The sequence below is a fragment of the Melanerpes formicivorus genome, unplaced genomic scaffold, assembly GCF_026170545.1.
Source record: "Melanerpes formicivorus ecotype bairdi unplaced genomic scaffold, bMelFor1.0.p_v2 SCAF_95, whole genome shotgun sequence".
Lineage (NCBI taxonomy): Eukaryota > Metazoa > Chordata > Aves > Piciformes > Picidae > Melanerpes > Melanerpes formicivorus.
Window position 1 is genome coordinate 1411648 of NW_027142447.1, and position 20849 is coordinate 1432496.

At 48.8% G+C, this 20849-nt stretch overlaps 1 protein-coding gene across 2 annotated transcripts in view; it reads left to right on the forward strand.

The window, feature by feature from the left end:
• Nucleotides 1-20849, forward strand: part of GSK3B (glycogen synthase kinase 3 beta) — a 198187-nt gene that overhangs the window by 100728 nt on the left and 76610 nt on the right. For both annotated transcript variants that reach the window (XM_068165938.1, XM_068165939.1), the window contains exon 3: nucleotides 11518-11601. In XM_068165938.1, the coding sequence (XP_068022039.1) occupies nucleotides 11518-11601 (84 nt within the window). The remainder of the gene's footprint in view (nucleotides 1-11517; nucleotides 11602-20849) is intronic.

The following is a 20849-nucleotide window of genomic DNA, read 5'->3' on the forward strand; positions in this document are numbered from 1 at the left end:
GACAAGGGGAAAATGAACACTGGAGGCTGCACTTACCTGCTCCCTAAATAACTAAATGGTTTCTTTGGAGGGTGAGGAGAAGTTGGTTTTGTTTAGTGGAGTCCTTTGCAGTGTCTGCATGAAACAGCTGCTGCATCACATGCAAGGAGAAAAGGCCAAGAGTAATAAAGCATTCCATTAATGTTTAATAGCACAGTGATTAGCAGCCCAGCAAATGCCTCATGGCTGCAGGAGATTGGAACTTAGTTGGTTAATAGATTAATTGCATGCAACCTATTGTGATTGCAGGTGTGAGTTGCTATGGCTGCCACTGACACGCTGAGGATTGATGTTAGAGGCATTCATCCCTTTACTTTCCTCTTCCCAGCTGAAGAGTTAAAAATCAAAACATGAGGAAAATGTGTCTGCTCTTTCTGTGAAGGGAAAATGGGTTTTCTTCTCCAGGTTTTTCAACAGAGATCCTCTGTGTTGTCACTGAAAAAGGATGGCTCTTATCTCTGAGAGCATAAGGCTGCCTTCTAGCAAACACTTTTCCTTTCAATTATACTCCTTCCTGCACTTTTATTTCAGTGTTCTAATGGACTTGAACCATTGCTCTGAGTTTCAGACCTAGTTCTGGTTTTCTGCCTTTTCTTTCGGGTGCTCTGTGATTCCTGCTGCATCTGGCTTCGCCCCTGGCAGAGTACAGTGGCTGCTGTAGTAGCGAGCTGGTTCATCAGGTCACAACACTTGAAACAAGCACTTGAACAGGGATGGAGTGAATTTCAGGTTGTGATCTAGATGTGACATGATGTCGAAAATCAATCTGTGTTCCAGGTTTAGTCTTGAGCTTCCTGGGCTGGCAGAAATTTAGAGATGGCACTAAGCCTCTGAGAGGCTCTCAAACTCCACTTCCATTCAAAGAGGCGGCAAGGAGCTAACAAAGAATTTGGCTTCTGACTGCTGAGGTGCAGGGGGAAAATGAAATAAGAGTGAGAATTTTTCTTCTCTTCTCCCAAGAGACTGAGGCTTGTATGTTCTCTTAACACAAGTAAGCTATTTCTGTCTCCAGTTATAGGAAACTGTGTGCAATAGCTGTATGAAGCAGAAAAGTTGAGCGTGGGGACACTGTCCTGCTCTGACAAGAGTAGGCTGGTGGTGGTTGTTGCTGACTACCTAGGGGACAAGCTCAGAAGTTCAAAGAGCATGGTCCCTTTGTGAAAGGGATGTAATGACATTGTCTCATCTTGGCTAATGCTCAGGCTTATTTGGGGCAGTAATACAATAAAAAGAACTGATAGGGTAGGAAGAGGGTAGAATCACAGAATCATAGAATCAACAAGGTTGGCAAAGAATCACAGAATCATAGAATCAACAAGGTTGGCAAAGACCTCAAAGACCTTCAACCTATCACCCAAAACCTTGTGACTAACTAAACCATAGCACCAAGTGTCATGTCCAGTCCCCTCTTGAACACCTCCACCACCTCCCTGGGCAGCACATTCCAATGGCTAACAACTCTCTGTGTGAAGAACTTTCTCCTCACCTCCAGCCTAAACTTCCCCTGGCGCAGCTTGAGACTGTGTCCTCTTGTTCTGGTGCTGATTGCCTGGGAGAAGAGACCAACCTCCTCCTGGCCACAACTACCCTTCAGGGACTTGTAGACATCAATGAGGTCTCTCCTGAGCCTCCTCTTCTCCAGGCTAAGCAACCCCAGCTCCCTCAGCCTCTCCTCCTAGGGCTCATGCTTGAGCCTCTCCCCAGCCTCATTGGTATATGTTGGTATCTCAGATTTTCATCCAGTATACCTTTGTCAGCTCAGTTATTCCTGCATGGTTGGAGTTCCAGTCTATCTAGTTCTTAAAAGGTTAACACTTTGAGCATTTGTGTGACTTCTTTACTTCAGTTTCAAGCCCATTTTCCCTCTCCCTGCTCCTGTCTGTGCTCTGATCTCAGCCGAGCAGTGATAAATCATGAGTTTGGACAGGGGGAGCACTCGTGGCCCCACATAGCCTTGCTTGAACCCTGCACCTTCAACTTGCTCTAGCCTTGCCCATCCTGCCCACTGGCCTCAGGCACATCCTGCCTGCTGCCCTGCTCAGAGCAGATGCTGTTTGCCCTGATCTGTACTGGTGCCAGGGCTGAAGGTCACTGTGCTCAGTAATAAATTTTGGCTAGAGCGCAGCTGACGCAGGCAGTTTGTGCCTCTGACTTTCTGGGTGTTCATAGGCCAATGTTTCAGCAATGCTTTTCAGTGCAACCCTGTTGTATGTGGCCATTTGTGGCTTCAGGATCTTAATTACCAGGTTTTTACATGAGGGCAAATAGTGGAAAGTGTGGCAGTGTTGTGAAGCTTAATACTGACATGAAGCTGGATTTGGAGCCTTTGCTTTGGTTTTCTTGTAATCACAGACTGGTAGGGGGTGGAAGGGACCTCTGGAGATCATCTAGTCCAGTGCCCTTACTAAAACCCAGAGCAGGTTGCTGGCACAACCCCACATTGACCTCCTTTCTGCTCATCTCTCCACTTCCCACCACCATGCAGGCTGCTGCTTTCCCCTGCTCAGCAGCCTCCTGAGCACCGTTGCAGACACTCCAGCCCTTGAGCTGGCTGCAGTTCCAGCTCGGAGCCTGCCTTGAGCAAGTGGTGCTGGCCAGGCTGAGGCACCCTCCTGCTGCTCTGTAGGGTGGCAGCTGCTGGCATGGCATCAGCCTTCCAGCAACAGCAGCATCATCCCACCACTGCCAGTGGGTGCTGCTTGTTGCCCAGGTGCCCCTCAGCACATCTTGCTCGATCATAGATTGATTCTCCTTCACAAAGGGAGCCCCTTGATCTAGTTCAATGGGGCAAAGCCCCCCCCGATCCCTGCTTGCTGCAGGCTTCCTTTCCACCCTGAAATTGAGCCAGGAGGATAAGTTAGAGATGAGGAACAATTTCTTTGCTGCAAGAGTGGTCAGGGATTGGCACAGGCTGCCCAGGGAGGTGGTGGAGTCCCCATCCCTGGAGGTGTGCAAGAAACCTGTGGCCATGGCACATGGGGACGTGTTTTGGTGGCCATGGTGGTGTTGGGTTGCTGGTTGGGCTGGATGGTCTCAGAGGGCTTTTCCAAGCCAAACAAATTCCATGGTAAGGTTGCACAGAAACGTGTCCAGATGGGTTTTAAAAGTCTCCAGAGAAGGAGACTCCACAATCTCTGTGCAGCCTGGTCAGAGCTGTGGCACTGTCACAGGAAAACAATTTTCTTTGTGTTTAAAGTGAAACCTCCTCTGTTCTAGTTAGTGTCTATTGCCCCATGTTCTATCACTGGGGACTGCTGGAAAGAGCCCAGCCCTATCCTTGGTCTCTTCTCCCAGGCAACCAGCACCAGAACAAGAGGACACAGTCTCAAGCTGCACCAGGGGAGGTTTAGGGTGGAGGTGAGGAGAAAGTTCTTCACTGAGAGTCATTGGCTATTGGAATGTGCTGCCCAGGGTGGTGGTGGAGTCACCATCCCTGGAGGTGTTCAAGAGGGGATTGGATGTGGCACTTGGTGCCATGGTCTAGTCATGAGGTCTGTGTTGTTAGGTTGAACTCGATGATCCTCGAGGTCTCTTCCAACCTTAGTTATACTGTGATACAGTTGATGTTTCTACACTTCATTAGGTATATATGAATAATGTCATGCTGACATGAACTGTACCAAACCTTCCACCTTAGAACAGCACAGAATAGAATTAACCAGGTTGGAAGAGACCTTTGAGATCATGGAGTCCTTCATTTGCTCTGGGCCAGTTGAGGAAGCTGCTGAGGGAGCTGGGATTGCTCAGCCTGGGGAAGAGGAGACTCAGGGGTGACCTTATCACTCTCTACAACTACCTGAAGGGAGGTTGTAGACAGGTGGATGATGGTCTCTTCTCCCAGGCAGCCAGTACCAGAACAAGCGGACACAGTCTCAGGCTGCACCAGGGGAGGTTCAGGTTGGAGGTTAGGAAGAAGTTCTATACAGAGAGAGTGATTGCCCATTGGAATGGGCTGCCTGGGGAGGTGGTGGAGTCGCCGTCATTGGAGGTGTTCAGGAGGAGACTTGATGGGGTGCTTGGTGCCATGGGTTAGTTGTTTAGGTGTGTTGGATTGGTTGATGGGTTGGATGTGATGATCTTGAAGGTCTCTTCCAACCTGGTTTGGTTTATTCTAAATAAAGGTTTTATTCTAAATAAAGTCCATCAGGCACCATCTCTCATGATCCAATCATTTTAACCCCTCTTGTAACAACAGGGAGGGGAAAAAAGAGGAGGTGTTTTGGTTTGCTTTTTAAAAAGTGAAGATCCAGGTTGGTGGTGCTGAATGCAAACTGGCATAGCACCAGAAACCTGTGGCAGAGGAGAGAAGGGGGTATGTGTGTTGGAGAGGGCCATGGCTGTCCTAGTTTGTAATAACAGATTGCAGTAGTGGGGCGGAAGTAGTCTTGCTTTGGTGGTTCTGTATCAGCTGTAGCGTTATCACAGCTAGGACGAATCAAGCCTAACTTTGGGGATTTCATGAGTCTTCATGCATGAGCTTTGTTCACTGTGCTTTGAAGTTATAAGTCTGATGTTGTCTTGGCAACCTTTAAACAAATCCTTAACCTTGATGAGCAAGGAGATTTCTGCAATACATCAGATACAGGCAGTCTGGGGTGGGAAAGTTGTCTTCAGACATGAACATGGTGTTACCACGCTGGGTTTGCTTCAGTAGGGAAGAGAAGGGCTCAAATGCGCTGGTCATAAAGCAGTCTTACATAGTTGTGTGTCAGCAGCCCCTTGTGTTCTGGATAAAATGCCTCTTTTAGTTTAAAAGAGAAAAAAACTGCAACAGAGATTTCAGTAAACAGTTCATGGGCCTGTTGGTTTGTGGCTGTTCAAGGGAACATGTGCTGCAGGAGCAGAAAGAGTGATTGCCCATTGGAATGGGCTGCCCAGGGAGGTGGTGGAGTCGCCGTCATTGGAGGTGTTCAGGAGGAGACTTGATGGGGTGCTTGGTGCCATGGGTTAGCTGTTTGGGTGGGTTGGATTGGTTGATGGGTTGGACACGATGATCTTGAAGGTCTCTTCCAACCTGGTTTGGTTTATTCTAAATAAAGGTTTATTCTAAAGCTCTGTTTTGGTGTGGAGGTCTCCCTTGTGGTGAGGCTGGTGCTGAGTGGTACTCCTTTCTTCTCTGCTTACCAGGCTTAGTTCTTGAAGTAAGAAAATCAAGCCCTTCTCTTCATGTAAATTGAAAACAGTGTCTTTGAGCCTTTGACTTTATATCCATGTCTTTTGGATGACAAAAATGCTGAGTTGAGGGTAGAGAGGAGCTTTGTTTTTGTCCACCTTGTATTTTGATCGTAAGCTGCCAGCCTCTCTCATGAGTGTATTTTGAAGTGGGTTTAGTTTGCATTCTATTTAGACATCTGTTTTCTCTCTTGTTCTGTGTAGGACATCTGTCACGTTTCACTAAAGGTTTCCTGCTTATAATCTGGTATGGTTTCCCCCCTCCATGCATTTGTGTGCTGGTAATTAATAGCCCATGTGATGATGTGCAAAAGCTGTCATTGAGATACAGGGAAATACATCTGAAGTGAAACTACTTGCAGTATTTGTGTGAGGACAAAATGAATTCTTTAAAGCATCAGTCTGTTACATGAGTATCAGTAGCTATTTCCCTGCCAATTCAAACTTTGCAACTGTTTTGAGTAGAACAGAATTAACCAGGTTGGAAGAGACCTTCAAGATCATCGTGTCCAACCCAACACCACCTAATCACCTAAACCATGCAACCAAGCACCCCATCAAGTCTCCTTCTGAACACCTCCAGTGATGGTGACTCCACCACCTCCCTGGGCAGCACATTCCAATGGGCAATCACTCTCTCTGTGTAGAATTTCTTCCTAACATCCAACCTAAACCTTCCCTGGTGCAGCTTGAGACTGTGTCCTCTTGTTCTGGTGCTGGTTGCCTGGGAGGAGAGACCAACCTCTGCCTGTCCGCAACCTCCCTTCAGGTAGTTGTAGAGAGCAATAAGGTCTCCCCTGAGTCTCCTCTTCTCCAGGCTAAGCAACCCCAGCTCCCTCAGCCTCTCCTCATAGGGCTTGTGTTCCAACCCTCAGCCTCTCCTCATAGGGCTTACGTTGTTGCCCTTCTCTGGACACCTTCCAGCAACTCAACCTCCTTCCTAAACTGAGGGGCCCAGAACTGGACACAGGACTCAAGGTGTGGCCTAACCAGTGCAGTGTACAGTACTTGCAGTTAACTCCATCAGGGAATTTGGAGTAGAAGTCAGCTTGGTTTTAAGATGGCCAAGATGACTGTTTGACAAAGATGACTGCTTTAAATTTGCTTCCTTCTGTCTAGTCACGGGATGGGAGATATAGGTTACTGTGTAACTGGCTTATGAGTTAGCCTTGATATCAGCACCTCTTGAAGCACTGTTTGTGCAGCTGCAGCAGATGGTCAGGATGAGAGCCGAGGAAGATGGATCAGTGGAAGGTATCAGTGGGCACAGACTGTGCCTGTGCTAGGATAAGATACTGTAGTATAAATATAACTTAAGCTTAGTGTTGGAGTAGCTGCTGGTGATAGTATGTGTATATACTGGCTGGAAGAAGAAAAACCATCTAAAGGACATGAAGTGATAACCTGACTTAGAGTGCATATGGGTATTTTAAGAAGCTAGTGGAGATAGTGCCAAAATATTTGTACATTAATGCTTAGACTATTCATGCTTCTCCCAGTAATTCCATGAGGTTAAAAGGCATTACTCCTATCTCACAGCCAGTGGGAGAACAGAGGAAATGACTTGCCTTACACTGTGCTGTGAGGTGCTGGTGGGATTTAGTTGAGGTGGTGGAAGGTGTGGTGTTAGGTTTAGTCCTGTTGTAACACTAAGGGCTGTAAAAGCCAGCTGGAGAAATTAATCTCTTGTCATAATTGGTGTTTTGCTGAACAATGTGATCTAGAGAGCCACCTCTGCTTGAGCTCCATGTTTGAAATCTGCCCCAGGTTGTGAGGTCCGAGGAGACTCTACTGAGCCAGCAGTGGCAGTGCAGTTCAGACAAGAGAGCCTGAGGTCTTTCTGTTGGACTGAAGCCTGGACTGTCCCCTGCATCACAGGAACCCAGCCATGCTGCTCAAATTTGCCTTCTTTTGGATAGCATTTAATAAAGAGTGAGTAAGTGCAGAATACTGGAGGTGTTCCCACCAGGAGAATGCTTTTGTCCCTGAGATGGGAAGCTTGTTGATGAGGTTGTGATGAAGTCTGTAGTCCCCTTTGACAAACTCACTTCATAGGATTTCAGGAGTTACATGAAAGCCTCAGAGCTCTCTCCCTGCTTCCTCTTACTTTCTCTTCTCATTCTTTGGGATAGAGAGGTGTGCACCTAACAGACTTAGGCTTTAATCTGTTCAAAAGCCAGGCAGGCTGGGGGAAGGACTTGCTTTGTCCTTAAGTACCAGCTGGCTAATTGCCAACCGATGATTGTGCGAGATGTCACTTGTGTTTGTGAAGAGCTAGCTAATACTGAGGTACTCTTACAGTCAGCGGGTGGCAGGGCTGATAGGATTAGTGGTACTGCATCCCATCTAACACCTCCCTTTTTAAGGCTGCATGGCTTAGAGGAACTAAAAGCAGACTCTGTAACCGTGTTCACGTTACAAGCTGTGAGTTGCTCTTGTGGAGTTCCTTAAGCTTTAATCATAGTGATAGGGCACCATAGGTGACCCTCTGATAAACAGAACATAAACACCTCCTTTCAACAGCAGCACCCTGCAGAGCAGGTGTTAGGTTTCTGCATTTAAGTATGAAAACGTGTGCTGGCTGAAGAATTTTCTTCCCAAATGTTCCTGAAGTTGGCCAGACTTAATGATGCTAGTAGGACCAGTAGAATAGAATAGGATAGGATAGGATAGGATAGAATAGAATAGAATAGAATAGAATAGAATAGAATAGAATAGAATAGAATAGAATAGACCAGACCAGGTTGGAAGAGACCTTCAGGATCATTGAGTCCAACCTATCATCCAGCACCACCTAATCAACTAAACCATGGCACCAAGCACCCCATCCAGTCTCTTCCTGAACACCTCCAGTGATGGTGACTCCACCACCTCCCCAGGCAGCCCATTCCAATGGGCAATCACTCTCTCTGTGTAAAACTTCCTCCTAACCTCCAGCCTAAACCTCCCTTGGTGCAGCCTGAGACTGTGTCCTCTTGTTCTGATGCTGGTTGCCTGGGAGAAGAGACCAACCTCTGCCTGTCTACAACCCCCCTTCAGGTAGTTGTAGAGAACAATAAGGTCTCCCCTGAGCCTTCTCCTCTCCAGGCTAAGCAACCCCAGCTCCCTCAGCCTCTCCTCACAGGGCTGTGCTCCAAACCCCTCACCAACTTTGTTGCCCCTCCCTGGACATGCTCCAGCAAGTCAACATCCCTCCTAAGCTGAGGAGCCCAGAACTGGACACAAGACTCAAGGTGTGGCCTAACCAGTGCAGTGTACAGGGGCAGAATGACCTCCCTGCTCCTGCTGGCCACACTGTTCCTGATGCAGGCCAGGATGCCATTGGCCCTCCTGGCTGGCTGGGCACACTGCAGTTTAGTTAGTAATAGTTTAGTGTACTGGCCCTAGCTTGTTGGGATGCATGATTAGTAACCCTGTGAACCAAGTGAAAATGGGAGTATCTTCTAGCTTGGAAGCTACAGACTGTATAGTAGCTGCGGAAGGAGAAAGGGTGGTGTGTAAATGTGAGAATAGAATAGAATAGAATAGAATAGAATAGAATAGAATAGAATAGAATAGAATAGAATAGAATAGAATAGAATAGAATAGAATAGAAGTAGAATAGAATAGAGTAGAATAGAATAGATTAAACCAGGTTGGAAGAGACCTTCAAGATCATCGTGTCCAACCTATCATCCAACACCACCTGATCAACTAAACCATGGCATCAAGCACCCTATCAAGTCTCCAGGTGAAAGGAGTATTGTAGCAACAGCTGTGGGATGAGGTGTAACAAACATAGCTCTGCTAATATTGCTTGCTTGTATTTATTCATACCTACAATTCAACATTGCAGTGATTTTTATGTTAGGCTGTAAGGCAAGGCTATAACTGAAGGAATTATCAAACACTGGAAAAGGCTTCCAAGGGAGGTGGTTGAATTCCTGTCCTTTGGGGGTGTTTCAAAGATGCAGGTATGTGGTGCTAAGGGACATGCTTTAGCACCAGACTTGATAGAGCTAGATAAAGGTTGAAATCAAACTTAAAGGTCTTTTCCAGACTGAAAAAAACATTCTATGGTTCCAATATCCCTTATTTGTTTCAAACACTGGAAAAGGCTTCCAAGGGAGGTGGTTGAATTCCTATCCCTTGGGGGTGTTTCAAAGATGCAGGTATGTGGTGCTAAGGGACATGCTTTACAGTATCACAGTATAACTTAGGTTGGAAAGGACCTCGAGGATCATCGAGTCCAACCTCTCAACACAGACCTCATGACTAGACCATGGCACCAAGTGCCACATCCAATCTCCTCTTGAACGCCTCCAGGGATGGTGACTCCACCACCTCCCTGGGCAGCACATTCCAATGATGAATGACTCGCTCGGTGAAGAACTTCCTCCTCACCTCAAGTCTAAACCTCCCCTGGTGCAGCTTGAGACTGTGTCCTCTTGTTCTGGTGCTGGTTGCCTGGGAGAAGAGACCAACCCCTTCCCGGCCACAACCACCCCTCAGGTAGTTGTAGAGGGCAATGAGGTCACCCCTGAGCCTCCTCTTCTCCAGGCTAAACAACCCCAGCTCCCTCAGCCTCTCCTCACAGGGCTGTGCTCAAGGCCTCTCCCCAGCCTCGTTGCCCTTCTCTGGACACCTTCAAGTGTTTCAATGTCCTTCTTAAACTGAGGGGCCCAGAACTGGACACAGGACTCAAGGTGCGCCCTAACCAGTGCACAGTACAGGGGCACAATGACCTCCCTGCTCCTGCTGGCCACACTATTCCTAACGCAGGCCAGGATGCCATTTGCCTTCTTGGCCCCCTGGGCACACTGCTGGCTCATGTTCAGGCAGCTGTCGATCAGCGCCCCCAGGTCCCTCTCTGTTTGGGAGCTGTCAGCCACTCTGACCCCAGCCTGTAGCTCTGCATGGGATTGCCATAGCCAAAGTGCAGCACTCGGCACCAGACTTGATAGAGCTAGATGATCCTCAAGGTCTCTTCCAACCTTAGTTATACCGTGATACTGTGAAAGGTTGAAATCAATCTTAAAGGTCTTTTCCAGACTGGAAAAGCATTCCATGGTTCCAAGATCCCTTATTTGTTTCGGGCACAGTTGCAGTGGGCAGTGCAGCGAAGCCCTCGGTGTATTTTGTATGGGACGCACTGATTTTGATTTCAGCAGCTTTTTTCAGGTTGCTATAAACCAGGAAAACAACACTGCCTGAACCTTCCTTGAACAGAAGTGGAAACTGAGTTGCCCACTCGATTTCAGGTGCTTTTTGTTGGTATTGCAGAGAGGGTGGTGCAGGAAATGATGCTCCATCATTGTTGGTAGCCTGGAGGAGGGGAGGCATGGAGGCAGAGATGCTGTGTTTGCTTTTACGTTGTGTTCGTTCAGTTGGCAGTAAGGAGGCTTTTATCAGTGGGGGCAGGCTTCCAGCCTCTCTAGCTCATGATTTCTGTAAGATCAGGACACAAAAATGGGAAGCCAGTATCTTCTTGCCTTTTTATACCACTAGAATTTCACTAATGTAGGTAGGTGCAGCAGTTCAGGCTGGGTGCCTCCTGCCTCTGCCACATAAGATACACCTCTGGTGTCATCAGTGTCCAGCCCAGTGGGTGGGCACAAGAAATAGCTATTTCATACCCATAATGTCCTGCACCCTATAAATCTGTCTGCAAAGTCTCTCACATCCACTTTCTTCTCTCCCTACTCCTGTGAGAGATTTTCCCTATCTGGTAATGGTGAGGGAGTATCTCAAGGCCTCTTAGGCCTGGCTAGGCCTAATGCCAGGAGGAGAAAGCGGGGTGGGGGAGAGGGGGAGGCAGTCTCAGACCAGTCTTGAGACCAGCCTAGCAGTGGAGGGGGAAGAAAGAGCCCTGGGGGTTTTTGGATAGGGAGAAGGAAAATGTTGGGAAGCTCCTGGGTATGCTGCAAGGGGATTCTGTACGCTTGGGGTTTCTTTTGTCACTATGCTCGTAGCTCTCTGTACAACACTCACTGCTTTTCCATCACTTCTGCAATCCATTTGTGTGAGTGTCCTTCTTTTGCCCCTCTCAGGGGCGAGAGAGGATCTGCCTGGCCTCAAACTGGGACAGTAGGTAATTTTTGGATTTGGTGAACTTTATTTTAGAGGGAAAATGTGCTCAAAGGTGGTGAGAGACTCAGTGATAAAGTCGTTGGAAAGCAGACTAATAAACGTGTGACAGCTGTTGCCTCTTTCCAACCTTATGTGTTCTTAGTTGTGTTAGCTCCTGTATGTTAAGGTGTTCATTACTGTTACCTAACCTGGTTGAGACAGGAGTTTTTCTCATTGTTTGCCTTTGCCTTGTTTCAGAACCGAGAGCTGCAGATTATGAGGAAGTTGGATCACTGCAACATCGTCCGATTGCGTTATTTCTTCTACTCCAGTGGAGAGAAGGTAAGAACAAAACAGACAATGCCTCCTGGTAACCATTGAGAGTCTCTCTGAACCAGGTGAAGTTCTAGATGCAGGAGTGTGAAGATTACAGATCATCTTCAGTAGGAAAATGTGTGGTCTGTGAGGAGTATGAACAGATGACAACATTAATAGCTGACAACATTAACAGCTGAGGGGCGAGCAACTGATGTCATTTACCTGGACCTGAGCAAAGCCTTCGACCTGAGCAAAGCCACATCCACCACATCCTGGTCTCCAAGCTGGTGACACATGGGTTTGATGGGTGCACTACTAGATGGATACAGAACTGGCTTGATGGTCACACCCAAAGAGTGGCTGTCCATGGGTCCATGTCCCAGTGGAGGCCAGGGACAAGCAGAGTCCCTCAGGGATAAGTCCTGGGACCAGGCTTGTTCAACATCTTTGTGGGTGCCATGGACAGTGGCATTGAGTGCACCCTCAGCAGGTTTGCTGATGACACCAAGCTGTGTGGTGCAGCAGACAGCTGGAGGGAAGGGATCCATCCAGAGGGACCTGGACAGGCTGGAGAGGTGGGCACAAGCCAGCCTCAGGAGCTTCAACAAGAGCAAGTGCAGGGTCCTGCATCTGGGTCAAGGCAATCCCAGGCACAAATGCAGGCTGGGCAGGGACTGGCTGGAAAGCAGCCCTGAGGAGAGAGACTTGGGGGTACTGGGGGAGGAGAAGCTCACCAGGAGCTCTCAGTGTGCAGCCCAGAAAGCCAATCAGATCCTGGGCTGCATCAGGAGAAGTGTGGCCAACAGGGCAAGGGAGGTGATTCTTCCCATCTGCTCAGCTCTGCTGAGACCCCACCTGGAGTAGTGCATGCAGATTTGGAGGCCTTATTCCAAGAGGGATCTGGAGGTGCTGGAAGGTGTCCAGAGAAGGGCCATGAGGATGAGCAGAGGGCTGGAGCACCTCTCCTGTGAGGACAGACTGAAGGAGTTGGGGCTGTTCAGTCTGGAGAAGAGAAGGCTCTGAGGTGACCTAATTGTGGCCTTCCAGTATCTGAAGGGGGCTACAAGAAGGCTGGGGAGGGACTTCTCAGGATCTCAGGTAGTGATAGGACTAGGGGGAATGGAATGAAGCTGGAGGTGGGGAGATTGAGGCTGGAGGTGAGGAGGAAGTTCTTCCCCATGAGAGTGGTGAAGCGCTGGAATGGGTTGTCCAGGGAGGTGTTTGAGACCCTGTCCCTGGAGGTGTTTAAGCCCAGGCTGGATGAGGCTGTGGCCAGGCTGATGTAGTGTGGGGTGTCCCTGGCCATGGCAGGGGGGTTGGAACTCGATGATCCTTGTGGTCCCTTCCAACCCTGACTGATACAATGATACTATGAGTAATACTATTGGTGTAGCACAACAACACTGTAACAGACTTGCCTATGCACTGCCTCTTTCAATGTAATGGAGCGCAGCCAGGCTTCATTTGCACATTGTAGCACTGCCATTCCATGTGTGTAGATATGTTTTCAATAGCAGGATATGTTGTCTTCAGACCACCTGGCCTCCTGAGCTGGCAGATGGAGTCAGAGAGCAGTATAGTCCCCCTGTAATCCAGGAGGAAACAGTAAGGGACCTGCTGAGCCATTTGCATCACCGCAAGTCAACAGGACTGGATGGGATCTGTCCTAGGGTGCTGAGAGAGCTGGCAGATGAGTTGCCAAGCTGCTCTCCGTCATTTTTCAACAGTCCTGGCTCACTGGAGAGGTCCCAGATGACTGGAAGCTGGCCAGTGTGATGCCTATCCAGAAGAAGGGCCGGAAGGAGGAACCAGGGAATTCCAGGCCTGTCAGCCTGACCTCAGTGCCAGGCAAGATTATGGAGCAGGTCATCTTGAGTGCAGTCACACAGCACCTGCAGGCTGGCCAAGGGATCAGGCCCAGCCAGCATGGATTTAGGAAGGGCAGGTCCTGCCTGACCAACCTGATCTCCTCCTATGACCAGGTGACAGCCTGGTGGATGTGGGGCAGGCTGTGGATGTGGTCTGCCTGGACTTCAGCAAGGCCTTTGACACCATTCCCCGCAGCAAACTCCTGGCCAAGCTGTCAGCCCCTGACTTGGACAGCAGCTCTGAGCTGGGTTAGGAAGTGGCTGGAGGCTGAGCCCAGAGAGTGGTGGTGAATGGTGCCACAGCCAGCTGGCAGCCAGGCACTAGTGGTGTGCCCCAGGGATTAGAGCTGGGATTGCTTAGCCTGGAGAAGAGGAGGCTCAGGGGAGACCTTATGTTAGGGTTGGGTGATCAGTTGGACTTGCTGATCTTGGAGGTCTCTTCCAACCAGACTGATTCTGTGATTTTCTAGGGTTCTACATTAACCACTCCCCATTTCATGCATTCATTTGACCTTTCCCTGACCCTGTATGCTTCTGATCACCTTCCTTGTACAATCTGTTCTATGTACAGAGTTTAAAAGCCCAGAGGACTAAATAATTTGTGATCATGTGATTGTTCAAAAAAGGATTGGACTTGGCACTTGAAGCCATGGTTTAGTTGCCATGAGGTGTTAGGTAATAGGTTGGACTTAATGATCTCTGAGGTCTTTTCCAACCTGGTCGATTCTGTGATTCTATTGTGTGATTCTATACTGTTGCCACAAAGTGGGCCAAGAGAAGGGGAGAGGCAGACCACTCACTTCATGGTCTTTTTGGCTAGAGAAGGAGCTGGCATCTCCAGGGTAAACTACTGCTGTCAGTTTGCTGTGCAGTGCACAGAGGGGTAATTGGAAGAGCTCTGTTGTTACCTCTCTGGGAGGTGCTTGCAGGGTTGCCCTATGTATTGCCTGTTCCTACAGAAAGCATCCAACCCCCTGTGGAGGAATCAAGGATAAATGTGATTGTAATTTCCTTACCTCTTGCACCATCCCTTCCTTCCCTTTGCCTGGTGATAGCAAGCCTTTCCAGTGTCCTTTTGGTAGTGCAGTATCTGAAACTACACTGTGCTCATGTAGCATGTAAGCAGAAGCTCTTTGAGCTGCACGAGCACAGGGAAGTGAATAGTGTGAAGGAGAGCTTAATTTGGAGGTGGATAGTGTTGGCTTTTTTTTAAGCTAGCTTGTAGCTTGGCTAGAGTGAAGTAGGATTTCATGATGCAAGCAGAAGACAGCTGCCATAGCTAGTGACTTTCAGAAACCTGTGAACATTGGGAGTGTTAAGTGTTGCAGTGCTACAGGCTGGGGTCAGAGTGGCTGGAGAGCAACCAGGCAGAGAGGGACCTGGGGGTGCTGGTTGATGGTAGGCTGAACATGAGCCTGCAGTGTGCCCAGGCAGCCAAGAGGGCCAATGGCATCCAGGCCTGTATCAGGAACAGTGTGGCCAGCAGGAGCAGGGAGGTCATTCTGCCCCTGTACACTGCACTGGTTAGGCCACACCTTGAGTCCTGTGTCCAGTTCTGGGCCCCTCAGTTTAGGAAGGAGGTTGACTTGCTGGAACGAATCCAGAGAAGGGCAACGAAGTTGGTGAGGGGCTTGGAGCACAGCCCTGTGAGGAGAGGCTGAGGGAGCTGGGGTTGCTTAGCCTGGAGAAGAGGAGACTCAGGGGTGACCTTATCACTCTCTACAACTACCTGAAGGGAGGTTGTAGACAGGCAGAGGTTGGTCTTTTGTCCCAGGCAGCCAGTACCAGAACACGAGGACACAGTCTGAAGCTGTGCCAGGGGAGGTTTGGGCTTGAGGTGTGGTGAAAGTTCTTCCCAGGAAGAGTAATTAATTGCCCATTGGAATGTGCTTCCCAGGGAGGTGGTGGACTCACCATCCCTGGAGGTGTTCAAGAGGGAATTGGATGTGGCACTTGGTGCCATGGTTTAGTCATGAGGTGTTGGGTGGTAGGTTGGACTCGATGATCTCTGAGATCTTCTCCAACCTCATTCTGTGATTCTATGATGTTTTTTAAATGCAGACTCCATCCATGAGCAGTGAATCTTGGTGTTTTGGTTAGAAATTACTTTCTGCTCTTCTTTCTTTGCACCTTTGCTCTGTGCCTTGGAGACTTCGCTGCTGCCGTGGAGGAAAATGGGGCAAATGTGAGCCAGTCGCAGGGACAGAGAGACACCCAGCAGAACCTAGGCAGTGTTATGTCACCATTCAGGCTGCAAGATCATTTTGCAGTTCAATACAAAATCATATCTAATTGGCTCAGAAGTATTTCCATGTAGGTGGAAGCGTGTGGAGATAACTGTGTATAAATTGTTTGGCTGCTTTCTGAGAGAAGCTCTGGACAGCAGCAGTTTGGTATTCTGAAGCTTGTCTGGGGAGGAAGAGTAACAGTTCTTGTGTTTTTGTCAGTTTGGGAAGCAGTAACATCTTTTCCTTCAGATGACCTTCCTAATCAAACTGACTCTTTGAAGAGGGGAGGAAAAGGGAAGGGGAAAAAAAAGGCAAGATGCCATCTGGTGAGCAGGAAAGACACAGAGGAACCGCTTGCAGGTTTGTGTGCTAGGTACCCAGAGCTTTGTATAACGTGCAGTGGGAAGAGTAAGACAAAAATCCAAGGAAAAGTACCAGAAAACATGGTTGAGTAGTGATGATTTGAGCTTGCAGTTGTTACCTGTTTATGAACCTAACAGCCTAGTGCCATTGATCTGTTCATGCTAATTGAGTCTAGCAGTGATGGGAGGATTTCAGAGGTAATGATTATACTGCTCTTAACTTGAATGAAATTGTTCACCAGTGAACTTAATTTTGATACCTGGATGATCAAGTATTCTCTTGCATGAATAGTTTATATTGCTGTGATCACTCCACCTGTTTATTCCAGTGGGAGGGTTCCTTGAACTTCTCCTTCCCTGGTATTTGACACCAGTGTCTCATAAGCCCAGAGGCTTTCCTTTCTCTGTGTTACTGGCTGATACCCAAGAAGAATTCAAGAATGGCAGCCTGGCCTGCATCAGGAACAGTGTGGCCAGCAGGAGCAGGGAAGTCATTCTGCCCTGTACTGAGCACTGGTTAGGCCACACCTTGAGTCCTGTGTCCAGTTCTGGGCCCCTCAGTTTAGGAAGGATGTTGAGTTGCTGGAAGGTGTCCAGAGAAGGGCAACAAAGCTGGAGAGGGGTTTGGAGCACAGCCCTGTGAGGAGAGGCTGAGGGAGCTGGGGTTCCTTAGCCTGGAGAAGAGGAGGCTCAGGGGAGACCTTATTGCTCTCTACAACTACCTGAAGGGAGGTTGTAGCCAGGTGGGGGTTGGTCTCTTCTCCCAGGCAACCAGCACCAGAACAAGAGGACACAGTCTCAAGCTGTGCCAGGGGAGGTTTAGGCTGGAGGTTAGAAAGAAATTCTACACAGAGAGAGTGATTGCCCATTGGAATGAGGTAGTTGCAGAGAGCAATGAGGTCACCCCTGAGTCTCCTCCTCTCCAGGCTAAGCAGCCCCAGCTCCCTCAGCCTCTCCTCATAGGGCTTGTGTTCCAAGCCCCTCACCAACTTTAATCACTTTAATGTGATTATAACTGGTGGAATGAAACAGAGGGGAAGAAAGAACAGCCAAATAATGGGCTGACTTGTATGTTCAAGATTCTTTTGGTGGAAGCAGTCAGAAGTCTTTTTCCTGCTTTATTTCTGCAGTTTGAGGTTTTCCTGCATAGTCCTTGGAGCAAATGGGCAGGGTTGTAGGGCCAGTGATCTCTGCTGTGTTTGTTGTTTTGATATTCTGCCTTTATGATGAGATCCTAAACAAGATGCATGAGACTTGGGGGTGCTGGTGGAGGAGAAGCTCACCAGGAGCTCTCAGTGTGCACTTACAGCCCACAAAGCCAATCAGATCCTGGGCTGCATCAGAAGTGTGGCCAGCAGGTCGAGGGAGGTGATTCTCCCCCTCTACTCAGCCCTGGTGAGACCCCACCTGGAGTACTGCCTCCAGTTCTGGAGTCCCTATTACAAGAGGGATCTGGAGGTGCTGGAAGGTGTCCAGAGAAGGGCCAGGAGGATGAGCAGAGGGCTGGAGCACCTCTCCTGTGAGGACAGACTGAAGGAGTTGGGGCTGTTCAGTCTGGAGAAGAGAAGGCTCCCAGGTGACCTCATTGTGACCTTCCAGTATCTGAAGGGGGCTACAGGAAGGCTGGGGAGGGACTGCTCAGGATCTCAGGTAGTGCTAGGACTAGGGGGAATGGAATGAAGCTGGAGGTGGGGAGATTCAGGCTGGAGGTGAGGAGGAAGCTCTTCCCCATGAGAGTGGTGAAGCCCTGGAATGGGTTGTCCAGGGAGGTGGTCGAGGCCCCATCCCTGGAGGTGTTTAAGGCCAGGCTGGCTGAGGCTGTGGCCAGGCTGATCTAGTGTGGGGTGTCCCTGCCCATGGCAGGGGGGTTGGAACTAGATGATCCTTGGGGTCTCTTCCAACCCTGACTGATACTGTGATACTATGATTTGTCTGTCAGCTTGGCCCTTGGGGATCAGCCCATTTTAGGAAGGTGTGTATTTATGGTTGGATTATTGATGCTTTTCCTTAATTTCAGGGGCATCTTAGCCTGGTTTATAAACATTAACTTACTGGAGTATGGCGAAACAGGTCTTGGTACCTGTCCTTTTTAATCCTAACTGTGCTGACAGCCTTTGGAGCCCTGCTCCATTTCTCCAAATGAAACTCTAGTTCCCTCATCAGCTCCTCAGAAGGCTGGTTCTCCAGATCTTTCCTGTTTCATACATGTCAGGTTTTCTTGGTGGGGATGTTTTCCATTGTTCAAGTCTGATCCATATCCGTGCCCAAAAGAGGAAGATTAGTCACAGGGATTTGTTCTTGGGTTGAATCATACAGAACTCAAGTAAATACAGGTTTTGTTCAGTAATTGTAACTCTGGCTATAGAACTTCCCCCAACACCCTCCCCCCCTCCCCCTCCCATCCTCTAACTCCAATTAAGGTGACATGGTAGTCAGAGAAGTCAAAGAAATCACATATGGAAGCACAGGGAGAGATCACTAAGGGGTAATATATTAACTCTTTTGGAGGCTGAGCTGTCCCTTCTGCATCCTCTAATTGATTTCTAGTCTTCTTTAGTCTTAGCTGTAAGGGCACGCAGCCAAAATTCCCTGCAGGCTCTGGATGGAAATTTACTCCCATAGACCTGGAGGTTTAAACTAAGCATGCAGAAGATGCATGCTGAGCTACATCAATGAGCTTGATCTGCACTGTCTCACATGTGCTTTGGCAGCAGTGTACTGAACTGCAGTGAAGACATTCAGAAGAAGGGAGCAAGTGGGCAAGCTGGCCTTTGGTGAACAGTTGATGTTTGTCCTGATTCATAGCCCTGTTAGGGAAAGATTCATTCTTCCCTTTAAAGACACATCAACATCATCCTTTGACAGTATCACCAAGGTTGGAAGAGACCTCAAAGATCACCAAGTCCAACCTGTCACCACAGACCTCATGACTAGACCATGGCACCAAGTGCCACATCCAATCCCCTCTTGAACACCTCCAGGGATGGTGACTCCACCACCTCCCTGGGCAGCACATTCCAATGGCTAACAACTCTCTCAGTGAAGAACTTTCTCCTCACCTCCAGCCTAAACCTCCCCTGGCACAGCTTGAGACTGTGTCCTCTTGTTCTGGTGCTGGTTGCCTGGGAGAAGAGACCAACCCCCACCGGGCTACAGCCTCCCTTCAGGTAGTTGTAGAGAGCAATGAGGTCTCCCCTGAGCCTCCTCTTCTCCAGGCTAAACAACCCCAGCTCCCTCAGCCTCTCCTCACAGGGCTGTGTTCCAAGCACCTCACCAACTTCGTTACCCTTCTCTGGACACGTTCAAGTGTCTCAATGTCCTTCTTAAACTGAGGGGCTCAGAACTGGACACAGGACTCAAGGTGTGGACTAACCAGTGCTGAGTACAGGGGTACAATGACCTCTCTACTCCTGCTGGCCACACTATTCCTAATGCAGGCCAGGATGTCATTGGCCCTCTTGGCCACCTGGGCACACTGGTGGCTCATGTTTAGGCAGCTGTCAACCAGTTCCCCCAGGCCCCTTTCTGCCTGGCAGCTCTCTAGCCACTCTGACCCCAGCCTGTAGCTCTGCATGGGATTGCTGTGGCCCTGCAGGAGTATTCAGTTGAGTCCTTGTGTAAGGACCATTCACTCTGTTTCCTATTAAAACTGAGTACTTGTAGTTGAACCATTTGGCTTCTTAATTGAACTTGGGGTTTTGTGGGGTATTTCTGTGCTGATGGTGTGTTGTGTTTTGGTTTTGGGGTTCAAGAAGGGATTGGATGTGGCACTTGGTGCCATGGTTTAGTCATGAGGTCTGTGGTGACAGGTTGGACTTGATGACCTTTGAGGTCTCTTCCAACCTTGGTGATGCTGTGATTCTTGCAGCAAAAGTGCAATTGGCAGAGCCTTGAGCCCAATTTCAGATGAAGAGAGCCTGTGTGAATGTGGTGCACCAGCCTGGTAAATGTGCTGAAGGGCCATCACTGGAGATGAATTTAGTCACTATGATCCATTTAATCCTTGGCAGATCTGCTGTGCTGTCAACAAAGGAGCAATTAATGCCAATTATGAGGGATTCTGGGCTATTGGTATCTGCCTAGTCCTTGCCTGAGGCCTGCCAAGCTCATTTCAGAAAGGGCACGACTCCTCAGATAATCATTGCAGTTACTGCTGTTAGGGCTCACAGCATGCTGGGGGTTTCCTTAGTTGTAGTTATGAGCAGTGTCTGGTTTTGAGTAGGTTGTGTTAATAGAAACAGCAGTTTTGTCTGCCTGCAGGAGGACTTTGCAAGAGCAGAGGAGGCAGTGCTAGATGTGTGCAGCGGAAGTGGGAAGCTCCAGACAGGTGAAACTGTCCAGTATGTCTGCTTAGTCATTCTGTCCTGAAGTCATTCCTCTGCCAGCTCGAGCCACTGCTCTCATCTAACAGTCATTCAGCCTGGGAAGGAGAGCAGCTTGCTGTTTGTCCTGAGGCAGGGCTATAGTTTGAGACATTCTGGTGTATCATCTTGCCTAATTGGCTGTTGTGGATACAACCTGAGTCAGGAATTTCCGCTCAGTCTGGCAGGTAGAGTACAGGCAGGAACGAGTAGATCTTCAAAGAGGGCTTTTTGTTTCCAGGCTAAGGTAGCCAGGACACCCAAGCAATCCAAACAGTATCTGTTAATTTTCATTTCACAACAGATTGCCAGGTTATGGCACAGGCTCTGCTTGCAAGCTGTGGTTCCAGTAGAATAGAATTAACCAGGTTGGAAAAGACCTTTGAGATCATCAAGCCCAACCTATCACCCAGCACCATCTAATCAACTAAACCATGGCACCAAGTGCCTCAT